Source organism: Archocentrus centrarchus, chromosome 7 (assembly GCF_007364275.1).
Source record: "Archocentrus centrarchus isolate MPI-CPG fArcCen1 chromosome 7, fArcCen1, whole genome shotgun sequence".
Lineage (NCBI taxonomy): Eukaryota > Metazoa > Chordata > Actinopteri > Cichliformes > Cichlidae > Archocentrus > Archocentrus centrarchus.
Genome location: NC_044352.1, coordinates 21365574 through 21384845, shown reverse-complemented (window position 1 = coordinate 21384845; position 19272 = coordinate 21365574). Strand labels below are relative to the sequence as shown.

The 19272-nt window shown below is 41.8% G+C and overlaps 1 protein-coding gene across 2 annotated transcripts in view; it reads right to left on the bottom strand.

The window, feature by feature from the left end:
* slc16a4 (solute carrier family 16 member 4) overlaps positions 1–19272 on the bottom strand; it is a 33343-nt gene that overhangs the window by 4799 nt on the left and 9272 nt on the right. For both annotated transcript variants that reach the window (XM_030732672.1, XM_030732673.1), the window contains 7 exons: positions 10158–10290; positions 9856–9988; positions 9492–9635; positions 9170–9331; positions 8426–9076; positions 2453–2664; positions 2–95 (listed from right to left, as the gene is read on the bottom strand). In XM_030732672.1, the coding sequence (XP_030588532.1) occupies positions 2–95; positions 2453–2664; positions 8426–9076; positions 9170–9331; positions 9492–9635; positions 9856–9988; positions 10158–10274 (1513 nt within the window). In that variant the 5' untranslated portion in view covers positions 10275–10290. The remainder of the gene's footprint in view (position 1; positions 96–2452; positions 2665–8425; positions 9077–9169; positions 9332–9491; positions 9636–9855; positions 9989–10157; positions 10291–19272) is intronic.

Sequence of the window (19272 nt, the reverse complement as noted above, 5' to 3'; positions counted from 1 at the left end):
CCTGCCAAAGGAGGCCCTGTGAGACAACCCAGGCCTACAAAAAACATTGAGCAGCCCATGGAGTTATTGAGTTTCTCCGACCCAACGAGATCTACCTGCGGGGCAAAACAACATATTCACGCTTAAGCTCTTTGAGTAACTGCCATCTATTTGTATTTTAAACACTATAATTTATATACATTATACTATTTTATAAACCATGTACATTACTAAAGGTTTACAAGGAATAGTTTTCCAGGCTTCTTGAAGAACATTCAAAGCTCTTCTTTGGATGTTGGCTGCCTTTTGTTCTGTTCACAGTCAAGATAAACCCACACTGCTTTAATAATTTTGAGGTCCACGAGGCAAATCCACAACTCTGTTTTTCTATCCAGGTATATTTCTACTGCATTGGCAGAGTTTGGGATCATTGTCTTGCTGAAGGATGAAGCTGTTGCCAATCAGTTACTTTCCAAATGGTACTGCCTGGAGGATCAAACTGCACTTCTCTGTGTTCATAATTCCATCAATATCAACAAGAACCACAACACCACTGGCTGAAATGCAGCTCCAAACCATGACAGAGCCTGTTTGACAAATGGCTGTGAACACTCACTGCTGTACCTCTCTCCTGACCCTGACCTTTGTACATATTGACAATGATTTGAAATTTAAAAAAAAAAAATTGAAACTTGGAGTCATCACTCCATCAGACCTGTTGCCACTGATTTTCAGTCCGATTCTTGTGTAATTTGGCATACCTTAGCCTTTTCTCCTCAGCCTGTTTCCCTTCCTTAAGAATGGCTTCTTCAGATACTGTTCATTTGCTGTAGATTTTTTTTCTTTTGCCAGTAACAAAGCATGTGAAATTTTAAATTTGGTCTTTGTCAAGTTGTATGATGGATAGGTTGGTGTTCGATGGCTTAACAAACAAAATAATTCCTCTGAAAATGGTCAGATAAAAGGACTGGACTGAAAAGCAGCCAGAGTCCAAAGAAGAAGATTGAAAGACCCAGAGAAAGCCCAGAGAACTACTGCTCAAGATTACTTTAAAAGTTATAAGAAAGTCTGGCTGATTGGAAGCAAAATATAAAGAAATGAATGGTGGCTCAAGACTTCTGCACAGTGCTGTAGATTCATTAAGATAAACCAGCATTGTGTCTTTATATTTGATATAATTGAGCATGAAGCTACATTTAAAAAAAAAAACAAAAAACTTTCGCATACACACATTAGTTGTGTAGTCCCTTCAGCTGAGCTGATAGACCGCGAGTGACAGCAGGTTTCACATGAGCACGTGTGGTAGGTGGTGGTGGGTGGTGGTGGGGTGATTCTTAGTTCATAAATCAATAAATTACAGATTATTGCTATGATCTAACTTTCTTAGAACACCTTTGCCTGGAAAATGAGTGAAAATGAGGCTGGTTTTATCTGATTGTCACTGTCTGTTGGTACTTCCAGTCAGATTAAAAAAAAAAAAAAAATCCCACGTCATCGCTTAGGCCCAGAGGCATGTCCTGACCTTTGAGACTACACCACTGGCAAGTGAGGTCACTCCATGTGTGTCCTCCTGCTTTTGTTTTCAGGGGTGATATAACCAGATGACACTGGATACCTGCTTACTTAATGTGTTTTTCCACCTATAACAGCAGTTAGGAAACATCTCCTAAAGTCTTCTTCAAAGTTTCCTTTTCCATGTGTGATGCAATGATATAACTAAGCTACTTCACCTTTACATTGCACTTAAACCCCCACACAAATCTGATATTGTTGACTTTGCAAGGTAGATGAACTACGTGCTGACAGTATAGTGACGGTGTACTAAGAGAACACCGTGTGGCACCTTCCAAAGGCACCACCGACTGTACAGTGTTTAGCTACCACTATTAACCTTTATGCATTTTTGAAAAAAAAGAAAAACACTGGGCCATTTTATGAGAAATTACCTTTTCCTGCAATGTTTGACAAAGGAATAATTTTATGCCTGGTGCCTTGATGAAACATTCTCTAAACCTCTTGGTTTATCCATCAAAGTTGGTTAACATTTTATTTTCTTGGTCTGCCATTTCTAAGTATTTTATATGCAGTTTTCCTGGGAAGAACTAGAAAAAAAATCAATTTGAGCCTCTAAACATTAGCTTGTTAGCATTGGTATTATCACTATGATCATATCAGCATGCTGACATCAGTGTTTAAATGGCATACCTAAGCACAGCCTTGCAGGTTGACCTGTTGTTCACTGACTAAAGGACACTAGATTAGAACTGATTATTTGCACATGTACCAACTGAACATGGTCCTTTTCTTCTTAAACATGTATTAAATGACACTGCCTATTCCAGGAATGGTTCTTTGAATTAAATATTTAATTATATTGTAATATATATCTTATATAAAATGCAAAAAACCTTTTAAGTGTCACAGCCACGGGGAAATCATAATTGAGGTTATTTATTTCAAGCATCCCCCTTACCAAAACAGGCAGCAACAGAGCCATGTAGCCACCACAAAAGATGGCAAAGAAGACTGCATAGACCATCAGCAGGATGTAAGAAGTTGCCAGTGGGGAAAGCAGATTGACCAAGCCACAGAGGATCAGGTAGGCTTTGTGGAAGTGGTATTTATGGAACAGATTCCTGTCTGTCACCCAGCCTGAAGCCAACTGAGCGATGGTCTCTGTGATACCTGTAACAGAGGCAAAGGTGAATGGACAAGTGAATGAGAAAGATGGTTTTTCATGCAACTTTCTAATTATGGACTAGTATTGGCTTGTTGATTTAAATGCATGTAGGACCCAAAATGTTTTGGGAAGCTTTTTTGATACTGTGATAGTGCATTTACACTGGCTGTATAAATTAAAGCAGCCCTTCCTTGAGAGAGATTAAGAGAACATTAACAATAAATAAAAAGCTTCACATTTTAGACTTTGAAAACAGATCCAGACCAGCCAGAGTGGGCCCCATTCACTCTTAAATATTTGAGATAGTAAGCAAAAAACAAACAACAAAAAAAAACCCCACGAATGAACAGAGAAAGTGGCAACAGTTGGGGTTAAAAATTGAGGCAACATGAACCCCATCCCAACTTTAAAGCAAAAATAAACATGTTTACAAGCTGGTACAAAAACAGTTTTGGTCTCTTAAGTCGGTTTTCCACTTGATATTAAGATTTTGCATAACTACAGGTGAGGCCACTTGACAGGTGGCAGGTAGAGACTTTTTGTTTCACTGTTCTAAAAAGAAATTGGCTGTTTTTGTTAGTTTTGCAGGACTTTTAGCTGATGTAACTTCCCAGCTCTATGTTCTTCTCCAAAATGATCACACCCAGCTTAAAACAAAGAAGGAAAAAAAAGAAACATGATGATGATAACCAAAATGTCAAATATGAGATTTCAGAATGGGAAAGAACTGGATTGAAAATCAGTGGCAACAGGTCTGATGGAGTGATGAATCCATATTTGAAATTTTCTGTATGGAGGAGTTCAGGAGTGAATGACTACAGTCATCTGTAAAATATGGTGGTGGCTCTATCATGGTGGAGCTGTATTTCAGGTGTTGGGGATCTTGTCAGCTGTTAATTCAGTGAAAAACCTATCAGATGAATTCACATGAAATTCAGATCACACAGATGTATTATATTAAGTTTTATGAACTCGTAAGTTTTCATGCAATACAGGCAAACAATTCCAAATTTACATTTATCTGCTACTTAAATTCACAAGGATAACTTTGGTGTTGAATTAATTCTGCTGGAACTTATAAGTATAAAGCTGCAAATGATGCTTTACAGATTATAGTGGTTAACAGTCCTGATTGCGTTTTAAACTGATGCTCGGTAACTGTCTCAGTAATCCATGTAGAGACTTGCGAGGATTCATCAACATGTTCCTGTAAATTGATGCAGTTATTATGTGCTTAATAAAAAGAAAGACAAGAGGAACTATGAATACTCGTCATAATGTGTGGTGTGTGGATGTGTAAAGGAAGGGCAAAGAAAGAACGGGAGGAGAAGGATGCTCTTCAAATGAAATAAAATAGATCACCATTATCCAGCATCAACTCCCTGTTGCTCCTGTTCTCTCAACACGAGAATGCTGCTGTGTAACAGGCACAGTGAGCGGCAACACACTGACCTGTTAACATCTGCATTACACCAGCAACAATAAGCACACTACTTATTAAGCATTTCATTTTGTCTGACTGATTGCTCGGGTATGATGACCAGGCAGATATGGACTGCTCTCTGCTGAGGTCAACTGGAACGCGATAGGTGATGTGGAAACTGCAGTGGTGTATTGAGCGTCGCAGGAATAGCTACAAGCAGGCAGCACTGAGCCATTAATCAATGAAACAAACTGGTGCTATGCAGATTCAGAATTGCCCATCCTTTGCACAGCCTCTGCAGCACAACTCGACAGGCTGCAGCCATCAACTCTCAGCTTCAATACACGATGTGAAAAGATATGAGCTTTGGAACTCTAAATTCCCACTTTATATATTACCAAATACAGTATGGCTTTTTTTTTTTAAAGCTAATTTGAATAAATGTTACATTAATCAATTAATATGCAGATGGTAAGTAACAATCAACTACTGAAAGAATACACTACAAAACGCCTCATCATCGAACATCTGTGCGTTCCTTATATGACAGAACCTAAATGAGTGTTCTCCACAGAGGTTAGAAAATTGACATGAGGCAGCTGTTCACTGTTTATATGTCCTCCTCTTGTGATCCAAGACATATCCTGCAGTGTCTCCTGCTTGCATACTGACAAGTTGTGAGTTTGTTTGTGTGTTTTAGCCACAGCAGGCCAATTCAGCCCTGCAGCTGTTCTTGTTCAAACTCAGCACATTGCTATTTAAATTAGGCTTCACCAAGTAGCACCATAAGCCAAGTTCATGAGGTACACTGGCTTTGACCATTTCTGTTAGTAGTGCTACCAGGTACAGACATCTGTGAATGCCTCTGAGAATCAACAGACTATGGGGGGTGGGTGGGGTGGAGTGGGGTGCAAGGCATATGAGGAGATGCCAATTTTTTAGCCACAAAGTGGGACATTTTGTCCGAAGATTAAACCAAAGGGTTACAAAAGGCATGTTGGTTTTCCCAGCTTCTATGAAACTGCTGCTGGCTTCTCTTGCCTTTTCTTTTGTACACACTGCTGCCTCAGTGCTCCTCTGCAAAGTATCAGCCACTTCAGGACTGTGCTCCAAAATTTAAAAAAAAAAAAAAAACAACAAAAAACTGGGAGCCCCACTTGTCACCACGCCAACAACTTTACTCCATTAGCTGTTGCTTAGCGACTCCAGTTTGCTCCAGCGCTGGTGACTGAGGGTTGACGAAAAGACTGACCCGGACGATAGCGGCCTCTCTGCCCGAGCCAAGTTAATGGGCCTCAATGACAAGCACTGGGTCAGAAAAAGAGGGACAGCGGGACATTGGGATGGTGGCTTTGTGGTGTGAGCGGCACCCCATCTCTTTAGCTCTGTCTCTCTTTCTTCAGAGCACATGAGCAGAGAATGTGACAGAAAAAACGTGGCCGACAAAAAAGAACCTGTCTTGCTGCTTGCTGGAAGATCATCTGAGTAAACCCACAGACTTTTATACTCTGGCTTTACAGGTTTAGAGAAACTTTAACAGACAACAGTTAATTTATGCATCTTGTGTAATTTTATGCAGGAACATTCTCTGGTCCCAATCCATAAGCTGCTGTTTCATACCAGCGCTGACTAAGAATCTTTGTAGAGCCTATGACGTGACCTGCGTAAGTGGGCGATGTCATTGCCGGCATTTATGCTTGTGCGAGGTGCATTATGTGTTAGGGCCATGCTCTGCTGAGCGTCGCTGGAACGTTTGCTAGCCGCACTCCATATGACAGGAAGAGCAAACAGTGGAGGGAAATTACTGATGCAGTTACACAGAGGTAAAGGAAGGTTTTAAGCAGCTGCTTAAAAAGCTTGATCCCAGATAAAAAATCCTAGGAAGAAAATATTTTTCAGTTTAATTATGTGAAAATATTGTGCAGCTCCTGAAGAGTTGCCAGGTTAAGTTACTTTAGTTACTCTTAAATTAAAGTGTTGAACAGTTCATTTATAATTTCATTTAAAATGCATTTAAACCACTGCCTAGGCTACTTTTGCGCTTACATCTGATTTATGCTGAGTCACTGGATGTGATGCTGTCTCTCTCATCTGCTAACAACAGATTATCAAGGGACAGATTATAAAAGTCATAAAAGAACAATACCACATGGCTCATTTCAGTTGCTCACTGAGCCTACAGAATTACATGCATGGTGTGCATAATGTTAATGTTGTTTTTTGTTCATATGGAGTGGCCTCATCAGTGGTACAACTGCTGAACCCGCCCACCCTGGCCAGTAGACCAAAGTTCAGCTTTTATGTAAGAACATCCATTACATAAGACTGCAGAGTCTGAGCAGCTCACAAATAATTAATAGCTAGAAGTTGACTGAACACTTTTTTGCATCACTTCTCAGACTCGGTCTTAAAGAAACCTGGATCCTTCATCTTTACAGACATTGCAAGGTCCCTGCTGGAAGTCATTTTATAAGACATGAAGTTAGCAGTCTTGTCTATTTTATTTTAAGACAGCTGTATGGACATACTTGGACTCTTACTGCATGAAGTTTCAGTTAATCAGTGTTGACTTTCACAAAGGTCATCAAACATTTAACAGCATTTAACGAGTGCAGTCAAGGATGGCTGGGCATTCTGGTACTCTATAATAATATCAAAAAATTAAAATAATCTTATATAGCACTTAAAAAATTGCTTTAATATCTTTTTAGGTGCTGCCTGAAATTACATTAAAATAGGACAAAAACTGTGAAGATGAAAACAAAAAATAAACAAAAAGTGAGGAAATTTGTATTTGTTGTAACAATGCTTCTTGGCAATAAATCTAACATCGTTGGAAAGCCTCTTTATTTCCCCTTAAATGCCACATTTGTAAGGAAAATGCATTTGTGGGTTGTGCCCATGAAAAACCTGCCAAATCTTCACTGCCAAACTGTTTATTCTGCTATTGACTCTTGTTTAGTTTCTGGTACCCGAGGTGCTGACAATCAGGCTTGTCATCATTGGAGGCAATCTCAATGAAGAAAGATGTCCAGAGGCAATCCCATATCTCCACACTCTGGGACTGAACTCTATCCTCCAAGATGACAATGCTTGCTCCCCATACAGCGGGGTTTATCAGAGACTACCTCCAGAATTGGGAGTGGAGAGGATGGAATGGATTGCCTGCAGTCCTGATCTCAACCCCATCGACCACTTATGGGATCAGCTTGAGCATGCTGTTTGCGCCAGAGTGCCCAACACAACCACAGAGGACCCTGTTTGTTAAATGTTGTGTGGTCTTAATTGTTAAATTGCCAATATCACTTGTTTTTTTTGGCAAGTTTTTCCATGGGCGCAACCCACATACTCAATTCTGCTGCTCAACCCACAAATGCATTTTCCTTATAAATGTGGCTCCATTTAAGGAGAAATAAACAGGCTTTCCAACAACAAAGATTTATTGCCAAGAAGTATTATTACATTGTAACACAAAAAGCACAGCTATCTCAAAATCATCAGCCACTGTATGATGATCATTTAGGGTTTTATTTGTTTTGTTTTTTTTAAATGATTGGGTTTTTTGAAATGTGTAACCTAGATAATTGTAGCTACACTGGAAGCCCTGAAATTCTGGCTGTTGTTCCCAGAGGACAACCAGACAATATGTTCCCACATTGCTTCAGCTGAAACAAGTAAAAAGTAATGCAGTAGTGTTTAAATTAAATTAACTCAAGCCTGTAAATGTCTACCTCACTGACACTGGAGTTAAGTGGATTACATTATGCAAACAGTTATAAAAGCAGTGCAAAGATCTGCTGGGATCTGCATTCTGCAAGCAACTGTCTGCTTTTGTATTTTCATACTTCACTTCAACAGTGATGTCAAAGAAGGCTCTGACCCCAGAAACCTAATGATAGTTGTAGGTTTTGACAAACTTAATCTATGTGTGAATACCCAAACTCAGTGTCCAAATTTTAATAGTTTTAGATGGCTTGTATTTCTTTACCTCATCTGTTCATAATCATATTTATTTTGCAGCCGTGCCAAATGAACAAAATTTTTATTTATTTGCAAATAAATGTTTTTGAAACTTTTGAAACTTGAAATCCTTGTCCATAGAAAAATGTAAAAAAGAAATAACCTGAATAAAAGCAGCAATGTGAATGAAAAACAAACTTTGTGCCACTGTTCAAACTTCTGACCATGACTGTTACAGACTGTTCTGCTCTAGCTAATTATTTACAGCACAGCACAAAAAATATCTCTATTTTCCAAAATCTCAGACTAATCAAACGACTAATTAAATGTTGATTATAGTAACACATAACACAGTGGGCTCTATTGGCCAACACATGCCTTACCTGCCACAGAGATGATAAAGGAGGCATCCATGGCATCAATGTCCAGGGTTCTGGCCCGGGCAGACAGGTGGAAATAGGGGATAAAGTAGGCAAGCTGACTGAAGACCAAAGACCAAGTGTATATGCAAAAGAAAGGGTCCTTGAGCAAAGAGAAATCCAGTACTTTGGCTTTTCTGACAGTCACCTCACTTGGCAAGCTTGCATGTGAGGGAAATCCAACAATCGTGGACCCATTCATACTGCCATTGAGCTCTGCTGAGCAATCTGGAGTTGTGGGTTTACACTGACCCAGGTCATGATGGGGCTCATGGTGATTTACTCCATTCAGGACCAGTCTGGTCAGTTCAGGATTCACTGACTGGTCCTGGGGTCCCTGAGAACATTGTCCCCCAATGTTCATGGTGTCCCTGTGAGAGGTTGGAGGGGATGGAAGAGAGTCTGATTTGGAGACGCCATTGGATACTTGAGTGGACCCATTCAAACAGTTCTTGGAGTACTCCTTCTCGGAGGAACTCTTGAGAGAAACAGCGGGGCTCTTTTGGATGGCAGAAGAGGTAGGGTTTGAAACAGGTGGCTTTACATTGATGGGTCGCAGAAGCATGCCAGAGGCCACCAGATTCAGCATGAGACCACCAAGAATCAGCATGGCTCCTATGGGTGACAGAGTTCAGGATCTAAAACATTACCTCACAAGGGCTATATTTCTACTGACACACTGACAATTCAAAAACATGTCCTGCCTACCTTGCCAAGCATATTGGTCCAGAAGCAGCTGAGTGAAAGGAGCAAGAGCAAAGGTCAAACCCATCCCAGAGCGACCAATAGCATATGCTGTTGCTAACCTTTTTCGGAAGTACAACGCAGTGACCACTGAGAAGGACTGATACAGTAGTGCAAAACCCATTCCTGAGAGAGGTAATAGACATTATTATTAAACACTGTGCCAGTCACAGTGACACATAGGTGGATTTAATAACATGACACGGATGTCCGCTCTGACTTTTACAGTCATTGAGGAAACAGTATTATTGAGGTACTTTACTATTTATCAGCTATTTCAACTCACCAACTATCACTCCCATGCTGATGTAGAGAAATACCACGCTGCTGGCAAAAATACTCAACAGGAAGCCTCCGCTAACCAGCACTGCACCGGTGATTGAAGTCACTCTGGCTCCCAGCTTGGCACATGCCACAGAGGCGATGGGTGCTACAAAAGTAAGAAGAGAAGAAACAAAACACAAAATTCAAATAAATTTCCCTGTTGGGGAATTTCTGAATGCAGACATACAGACAATAAAAGGCTTAAAATAATTTTAATGCTTTTGGAGCTGTGAAGGAGAGATGGTAAATCTTATATCCAAGCTGTGGACCGAATAAAGAGTTAAAGAGGTGATGTAATAGACAGAAATTTTTTTTTCAGTTTGAACCTCCAGACAGACGCAGACTCGACATGATGGAACCAATCCAGCTGATACTCTCTGCTGAGCCCCCAAACTCATCTTGGAAAGCCACAAAGAAGATCCCAAAGCTCTTCAGGGTGCCCATTACGAGGACATTTACCTGTGCACGCACACACGCACGCACGCACACACACAAACAAATAAAATGTAAAACATACAGATACTGACAGATGTATTCCCTTTGAGAAAAAAAAATATCCAGGCAATTAAACAAAAATAAACATTCAGTGGAGAACAAAAGGGATCACAGAGAACAGAGGTACACATACGAGGAAACAATGCAGCACAACCATCCATCCCCAGCCTCCATCTGGAGGGTCCTCATACTGGATATCTTTCTCTTTGTCCTTCTTTGAGGTCTTGGCATCCTTCCTGAACAGGTTCATTATGGCCCCGGTGTCACTTGGAGTCAAAAAGAAAAAAATCAATTACTTCAAAGCTGCATACAAAAGAATACCAAATCAGAAGTGATTTTCAGCATAAGACAATGTAGCATTTCAGAGTTTTTTCAGGCAAAGACAAGCAGACTGAAAAAAGAGAACTATGTTCTAAATAAAAATGTGATGTGAATTTGTTCTTCTTTGATTTATGTCACTGCAGACCAAAATCGCCCTGCAGGCAGTCTTTGTCCTTCAAGTCTGGGTCCTTGGGAGCTTGAGGCCCCTGCACAGTGTCTTAGCACTCTTCTAGACAGAGAGCTCAGATGTCATTCTTGGAATCTGCCAGAGCCACTCTCCCCAAGTGTTCAGATGGTTGGTTAATTAAATTAAATTAAATTAAATATTTATTTTATTTGTATTGCACCAAATCACAACAGTTCCCTCAAGGTGCTTTATATTGTAAGGTAAAGTTCCTACAATAATACAGAGAAAACCCAATAGTCAAATCAGCCCCCTATGAGCAAGCATTTGGCGACAGTGGGAAGGAAAAACTCCCTTTTAACAGGAAGAAACCTCCGGCAGAACCAGGCTCAGGGAGGGGCAGCCATCTGCCGCAACCGGTTGGGGATGAGGGGAGGGAGACAGGACAAAAGATATGCTGTGGATGAGAGACAGAGATTAATAATAACTAATGATTAAATACAGAGTGAAGTGTAAACAGAGTAAAAAAGGTTAAAAGAAACAGTGCATTATGGGAACCCCCCAGCAGCATAGGCCTATAGTATCATAACTAATGATGGTTCAGGGTCACTTGATCTAGCCCTAACTATAAGCTTGATCATAAAGGAAAGTTTTAAGCCTAATCTTAAAAATAGAAAGGTTGTCTGTCTCCCAAATCCAAACTGGGAGCTGGTTCCACAGAAGAGGGGCCTGAAAGCTGAAGGCTCTGCCTCCCATTCTACTCTTAAGTATCCTAACAACCACAAGTAAGCCAGCAGTCTGAGTCTGAGTCCAAGAGCAAAGTGCTCTATTGGGGTGATATGGTACTATGAGGTCTTGAAGATAAGATGGAGATGCTTGTTGCAGATGTTGGAACACTGATCTACTAGTTGTTTTGATGTCAGTCTAGATTTTGGGTGTCAAAGAATATATAGGTCCCACATTCTCTTCATGTAACCCCTTTCACTGTGGTTTCAAGTGTAGTAGCATTCCAACAGTTCCCTGTTCTCATCTCATGGCCACTTATGCCGTATCCTTGTTCCAGCGGCCCACTTATCATCTTGTATGAGTGCATTATGTGTTAATTATGTCATTGAGTGAGAACCTGACATGCACCTACTGAGAAATCTAACTACTAGTCAGGTTGATGCAGACCACAACGATTGCGATTGGTCTGCTCAGCACGGTTGATTCCTCCTGTGCATTTCCAGATACTTTTACTTTGCAGTTTTTTAATTTACCAGTGAGAGAATAACAATCATCATTTCAAGTTTGGAAACTATCGGAACGATGTGAGGGAATGAACAAAGAAGTGTAAAAAAGTGGAAGGACAAATATGTTTGACCATAAAGAGCAAGGGAAAAAGTCCCAGGGTTTTGTTTATATCGACCGGCAACACGTGTAAAACACCAGGATATGCCTGCAAGGTAACACAAAAATTAACAAAGATTTGCTACACGGTGGTATCTGCACCATCCCGCACCACGACCAATCTGTTCAACCAACTGAACACCGCAGCCATGCCAGTATAACTTGCATTTGCTGTGTAGGCCAGAATAATTCTGATTTAGTTTGAAGCTTAACATGTTTTCAGTTTTTTCTGGGCTATAATGGTCTAGCCTCCATGTTCAGCCTCCTGATAACATAAAGGTGCTCCAAGTTCATAGTGCAGAGATTTTCTTTGAAATTTCTGGCTGTTCTTTAGGGTCTACTCAATTTTTTGAGCTCTAGAAGCTCTATGGAGCTGTTAATGAGTGAGTGGTTTCTCAAACAACATAATGTTGTGCAATGTGGAGGTTACATGCAAATATTATAATACAGGAAGAGGGAGACTGCAACTCAACTGCAACTATATATGGAAGTATATACTGAGTTGCAGTTACTAATTATTAATTACAGCATCTTCTAACTCCCTGCTGTCACTATGGCTGATGATTCTTGACTTTGTTATGTAACAACAAAAAAGGTTGGTTGTTTTAGAAGGCAGGTAAAGTTTTTCATTTAAATAACTTTGCAGAGAAATATACACTGCCTGGCCAAAAAAAAAAGTTGCCACCTGGATTAAGCACTTGGACCTGGACTAAGCAAATAGGTACAAGCCTCCTATTGGATAATTACTGCATGGGCGATTATCTTTCAGCTGGCAACAAGTTATTTAACCCCAACTGGTGCAATGAGTTGCTTCTCATTTCTTATACAACCATGTCAAAAGACACATCGCGTGGTCGTGGAAAAGATGTCAGTCTGTTTGAGAAGGGTCAAATCATTGGCATGCATCAAGCAGAGAAAACATCTAAGGAGATTGCAGAAACTACTAAAATTGGGTTAAGAACTGTCCAGCGCATTATTAAAAACTGGAAGGATAGTGGGAACCCATCATCTTCGAGGAAGAAATGTTGCTGGAAAACAATCCTGAATGATCATGATTGGCGATCACTTAAACGTTTGGCGAAATCAAATTGAAGAAAAACAACAGCAGCGCTCAGGGCTATGTTTAATAGTGAAAGTAAGAGCATTTCCACACACACAATGCAACGGGGACTCAAGGGATTGAGACTGAATAGCTGTGTAGCCTTAAGAAAACCACTAATCAGTGAGGCTGACTGGAAAAAAAAGGCTTCAATTTGCTAGGGAGCATAAAGATTGGACTCTGGAGCAATGGAAGAAGGTCATGTGGTCTGATGAGTCCAGATTTACCCTGTTCCAGAGTTATGGGTGCATCAGGGTAAGAAGAGAGGCAGGTGAAGTGATGCACCCATCATGCCTAGTGCCTACTGTACAAGCCTGTGGGGGCAGTGCTATAATCTGGGGTTGCTGCAGTTGGTCAGGTCTAGGTTCAGCAACATTATGTGCTCAAATAATGAGGCCAGCTGACTACCAGACTATACTGAATGACCAGGTTATTCCATCAATGGATTTTTTCTTCCCTGATGGCACAGGCATATTCCAAGATGACAATGTCAGGATTCATCGGGCTTGAATTGTAAAAGAGTGGTTCTGGGAGCATGAGACATCATTTTCACACATGGATTGGCCACTGCAGAGTCCAGACCTCAACCCCACTGAGAATCTCTGGGATGTGTTGGAGAAGGCTTTGCATAGTGGTCAAAATCTGCCATCATCACTGCAAGATCTCGGTGAAAAATTAATGTAACACTGGATGGAAATAAATCTTGTGATATTGCAAAAGCTTATTGAAACAATGCTACAGCGAATGCATGCCGTAATCAAAGCTAAAGGTGGTCCAACAAAATATTAGTGTGTAATCTTTTTTTTTTTGGTGGTGACTTTTTTTTGGCCAGGCAGTGTAGCTCTTAAATTTGTACATGGACTTCTGTATTCCAGCTTAGCAAAGTAAACCTGCAGCTTGAAAGCAACATTTGAACAATTTTAAACTACGCACTCTGAAAAACATAACAGACTAGCTCAAACTGCTTGTTTTTGGTTTGTAACTTAAACAGAACTGCCTTTTCTTCCCTGTTTGAAGTCACCGTGATGCACATGACAAAACCTGTTAGTAATTCAGGTAAGTAGAAATGCAACTGTGGGGTGGGTTGGCCTGACGTCGGGATGTCCGGTCTACGCTTTTGGGGCCCTGGGGTGCCTGCATTGCAGGGGGGTGGGGTGGGGGATGGGGCCGCGGTGGGGTGGTTGGGGGGGACTGGGCACTGCATTTCCATGCCCAGGCCAGTATGTCCTGTCGCCTGTTTGTGTCTATTGTTGAGTGAATGGGCATCTAGGAGGAGCGGGCCGCCCTCTGCGGTGGGGGCGCGGGCGCCAACCTCGGGTGCTGCAGTGCTCCGGGATGCTGTCACCGCGGCCCCGGGCTCACCTCCCCCTGCCCTGTGCTGGGGTGTGGGAGGTCGGGGTGCCTATTGAGCCAGCGGACAGCTGGCTCTCTTCTTCCAGGATTTTTCCTGGTCATATGCCCCCCCCCCCCTCCCCCTCCCCATACACAAACACACACACACACACACACACAGAATACACATCACTCACAGATGTAGGATGGAGAGGCCACGTGGAGAGCTGCACCACCACTTGCCTCTCCGTTTTAATTGCACTTTAGTCATTATAACTCACAACACATACACACTTACACCCTGATACACATAGGACCTTTGGGGCAGGCATGTTACTCAGAGGTTGATGAGATGGGCCGCTGAGGCGGCCCCACTCGGATCCTCGTCACTGTCTGTCTCCAAATTTTATTTGCACTTTAGACATGGAGGGTTTTGGGGGGGCAGTGTGGGCAAGCGCTGACGACCAACAGTTGGCGCTTGTGGCATAACTGTCCCCTCAATTTTAACTGCACCCTATACACCTCATTCACTCACAAACATTAACACATAGACCTACAAGTTGGGGAGGAGGAGGGGTGGATGGGTCATCTTACACCCCGATTTCTTGCGTCTCGCCCGGGGTAGGGGTCGGGTGGTTCCTTGGGGACCGGGCTGGTGGCGTCCTGGGGTCGCTGTTGGCCCTGGGGTGGTTTCCACTTGCCCCGCCTTCAGAGGGTGGGTAGCTATGGATGAATGTGTGTCTTTGTGTATTTATCACCGTCTCCGTGAGTATGGGTGGGTGAGTGAATGTGTATGTATGGCATATCTGTGTGTGGGTAAGTATGTATGGGCATGTATGAGTATCTGTGTATAAATGTGTACACGGGTGTCTGGGTGTGTTTGTATGTATGGCTGGACCTGGGTCTGGGCCTTGTGCCTTGCCTCCGGGCCACTCCTTGCTGGTTGCCTCCTCCCCCCTACCCCCCTGGGATGGGGGTGCCTCGGGGTTCCTGGGGGGGGCTGGGTGTTCTGGCGTGGGTACTGGTCTGCCCCCCTTGGGGGTGCGGTGCGGGGCTGCGTTGGCTTCTTCGGCGTGGGGGGGGGCGCTGTGGAGGGTCGGGCGGGCCTTGGGTGCCGTGGGCCCGGGAGCCCGGCCGCCGGCCAGTGCAGGGGGGTGGCCGCTGGGGGGGGGCTGGCTTCTCATCGCCTTGGGTTCCCTGGAGCCCTCGCTCCTCGACTGGGGGGGCTCCGTCTGAGACCACCCTCTCCCGTCTGCTGGGGTAGGTGTGCGGTTGTCTTTGGACTGAGTGGCCGGGGGTCTTCCTGGCTCTTGGTGGGCTGCTGGTGGCCTGGGGTTCCGGGGGCTTTCCGTACCTGCCTCTGGCTTCTGATGGGTGGAGCTGCAGCGTTTTGCCCTCATTGGTAAGTACGTTCCATGACACAGACACAAACATGACACAGAAACAAACGCCCACTCAATCACAACTCAACAAAATTGTTGGTGTGCGTAACATGCTTTGTTAGTTTTGTTTTTCACACACAAATTTATTTTTGCAAGTATTGATAGTATTTTTTTATATGTTAAAGTGATGAAGTATCTGATTAATAGACTTGTGCTCTTTCCCCTTTTTTTTTTTTTTTTTTTTTTTTTTTTGCTCCCTTTCTCTCTCCCTTTTCTTCTCTTTATTTTCCTCTTCTTCAGCCTGTCAGCTCTGGCTGTTACATAGTATGTGGAAAAATAACTCAGATAAATAAAATAAAGGGTTAAAACATCAACAAGAAGAGCCTATTGAGAACCTATAGAGCTCATCTTGAAATAGCAAATATGTTTGGCACAACAACGCATTCAGATCACAGTTCTGCTTGCAAGATCTACCAGACATGACAGGCTAAAAAAAAAAAAAAAAAAAAAAAAAAAAAAAAAGAAATGCAACTGTGATAACCGGCTTTCTTCCAGTCATTTACTATTGTTATCTTGTGGTGATATTGGCCAATACCAGCCTCAATGCTACATTACTTTCTCATGCATGTAAAGATGCTGATATGCATGTACAGTATGCACACCGACCTGGTAATAGTCTACACTTTTCAATACCTGGAGGCTGCAATGCAGCAGCAAATACAGAAAGATAATGACTGCTAGCAAGCAAGATTGTTCTCTAGTATAAGAGAACAAATGCATTCTGAACATCTATTAAATCAAGAATACACGCAAGGCTGTGTGGAAGCAAGAATGAATTTAAAGCTAAATCTCTCATACAGAGAGTACCATAACATAAAACATGAGCACTGCTTTTGAACTGGGGGGAGGGGTGAAAGTAAAGTCAGTGAACAAGTGAACAATTGGGGGGAGGGGTGAAAGTAAAGTCGGTGAACAAGTGAACAATTTGATTGGTCTAGCTTGAACAGTATGCATCTATGTTGTGAATCTGAACATCCAAGGTGAGCTTGTTCTGGAGTTATCGTGTTCGCAAGATTTTCTGAATACTTGACTTCTGACATTGAGCTTGAGTTCACGGTTGCCAAGATCCAAACTTGAGATTTGAGATTTTTAGTAGCTGCATCTATGGAGTGAATTTGAACAGTCTAGATGACATCGTTTTCGAGTTATGGCCAACATTAAAGTTTTTGTGGAACAGATGAAGCCACTGTCAAGGCCATGACAATACCCTGACTTTGTCTTTGAAACAGCTGAGCTAACAAGCTTATGCTAAAGTAGCGCATATACAAAGACTGATGTATGATAACACAGTTCTGATGTCTTCACTGGCGGATAGCAGAAAAGGCGAAAAAGGCTGATAACAGATTGAGTGCATTAATAATTAAGTTACTTATAACTAAATAGTAAACCATATTTCCCCGCACCCACTGCATGTGCGTGTCTGTGTGGTATATGTGTAACTAAAGAAGTTAAGACTTAAGCTGTAAGGCTTAAGCTTATTTAAAATCAACCTGTGCCCCTGTTGTTAATGGATTCAGAAGTGACTTGCTCTTTTGTAAGCCGCTGCACTTCAGTTTGATTTCTAACAAACACATGACCTTGAAGTACTTTGAGTCCTTGTTGAAACATGTTTTCAAAGGATCCTCCTACCAAAACTCTGACTTGTGTTAACAAATCTATAATTACCCATACAAAAAAAAAAGACTATGTGCCTCTGTCCATGGGAAACTGTGCGTGTGCCAAGTTTTCTGCTAATTTAATTTTAAGCATGTTAAGCAAGTTCTATGGCACAGAAGAATGGCATTTTAAGTTATTATTTATGAGTCACTTAACACACTGTTTTACCTATAACTGTCTTTATTATTTTACCAGTGTAACGAAAGTGCAATGGCTTCCTCTCCTGACTGTTCTGGATCCTCTCTGACTGATAGCTGTTTTCACCCATAGTTTTGCCAGTCACATCTCTTATTTAGGAACTACGCAGTAAAGCTCTGTAGGCACCCTCAATGTTTCTTTCTCCCTTTCTTCTTTCTACTTCTGCCACTGAAGACTATGGCAGCAGCTGGAACTGACTGAGGCCAGTCCCCTGATTCTTTTCACACAGTTTCATGTCTAGGCCTTGAGCACTCTAGCACCACTAATGGGTTGAAGTTGGATTTGCGATTATGTGCCTAACCTCTGAAGCCTAAATTTCAAACATTAGTCACGCCGATGCCTTGGATCAGCCTGGGTTTAAAGCACTCTATGATGGCATTTTCCACCATATTAGATTTTATGATTTTTATGGTATAGATTTGGCAATCTATACCATAATATGCAAAATTATTCTTTAGATCAAGACCTTTTAGACCTCACAAAAGTTATCATATGGTTTTGTTGACTTTTAAAAGCTTTGGCCCATCACAGCCAATGGAAACTGGCAGCAAAGGTGTCAAACAACGACCTCATAACTCTCCCACAGGAAAGACATGCACTGCCATATGGGATTTTACTGAAAGGTTAAAAATGTTTAAAAAGCAACAGAGGTTTCCCCCCCCCCACAATTTGTACCAAAATTCCCTTCATCTTTAGGCCAATTTTAGATTTTCTAAATCACTGTGTGTTACAATAAATAAATATTTATTCAGTAACATTAATTGTGATTATCTATTACGCTATAGAGCCTCCTTTAGATCTATATGCTGTTCATGAAGACCTGCAGAATAAAGCAATGTGACATCAAATATTAATCATAATTTCTGCAGAAACAGACGATATGCGTATATGAAGACGGCACGTCAAGAAATGAGCAGAGCTATGAAAAAGAAATTTGCAAAAAAAACAGAACAAAACAAACAAACCCCCCCCCGATAAGGTCACACTCTAAGTTTATCAGTGTTCGTATTACCTATAACTGCCTGTCCTGTGCCCGGATTTTGGGGGTGCTGGACAATCTAACACAGGGTTGAACATTTCGTCATATTTACCCTCCCATTCAGTTAAACAGTCTTCCACTTAGCTCTGAAAGAGAATATAAACGCATGATTCCATTGTGCAATGTATACATATTTTTAAGCAGAGCAATAATAAACTCTAAACAATGCATGACACCAATACAGTTTTTCCTTCTTTTTCTGTTTTAAGTGATGCCACGCTGATAACAGATGGTTTTCAGCTCAGGCTAACAAGGCAGCTGCACCGGCTGAACAGAAGCCAAAGTCATTGCTGCTTTTCCACTCTTAAAAGCCTGCCGCTGTTGCCCAACGCATCCCATACATTGTTAATGAGCATTTCTCACACTGCAGTAAAGAACTGATACTGAGTGGTGACTACAGACAGACGGGACACAATGCACACAGCTGACTTAAAGGGGACCTACTATACGAGTACTTATTTCCAGTTCCAACTCTTTCTTCTAGGAGTATACTACAGCTCTGCATAATTCAAACTTTAACTACATTACAAAGGCATGTAGCTCCTCAGGTGTGAAACAAGCCTTCTTAGCTTTTCTCTCTTTAAGGCTGGACTTTGGAAATGCGGAGCAGAGCGTTTAAACAGCAGATGAGTGAGTCTGCTGTGCTCA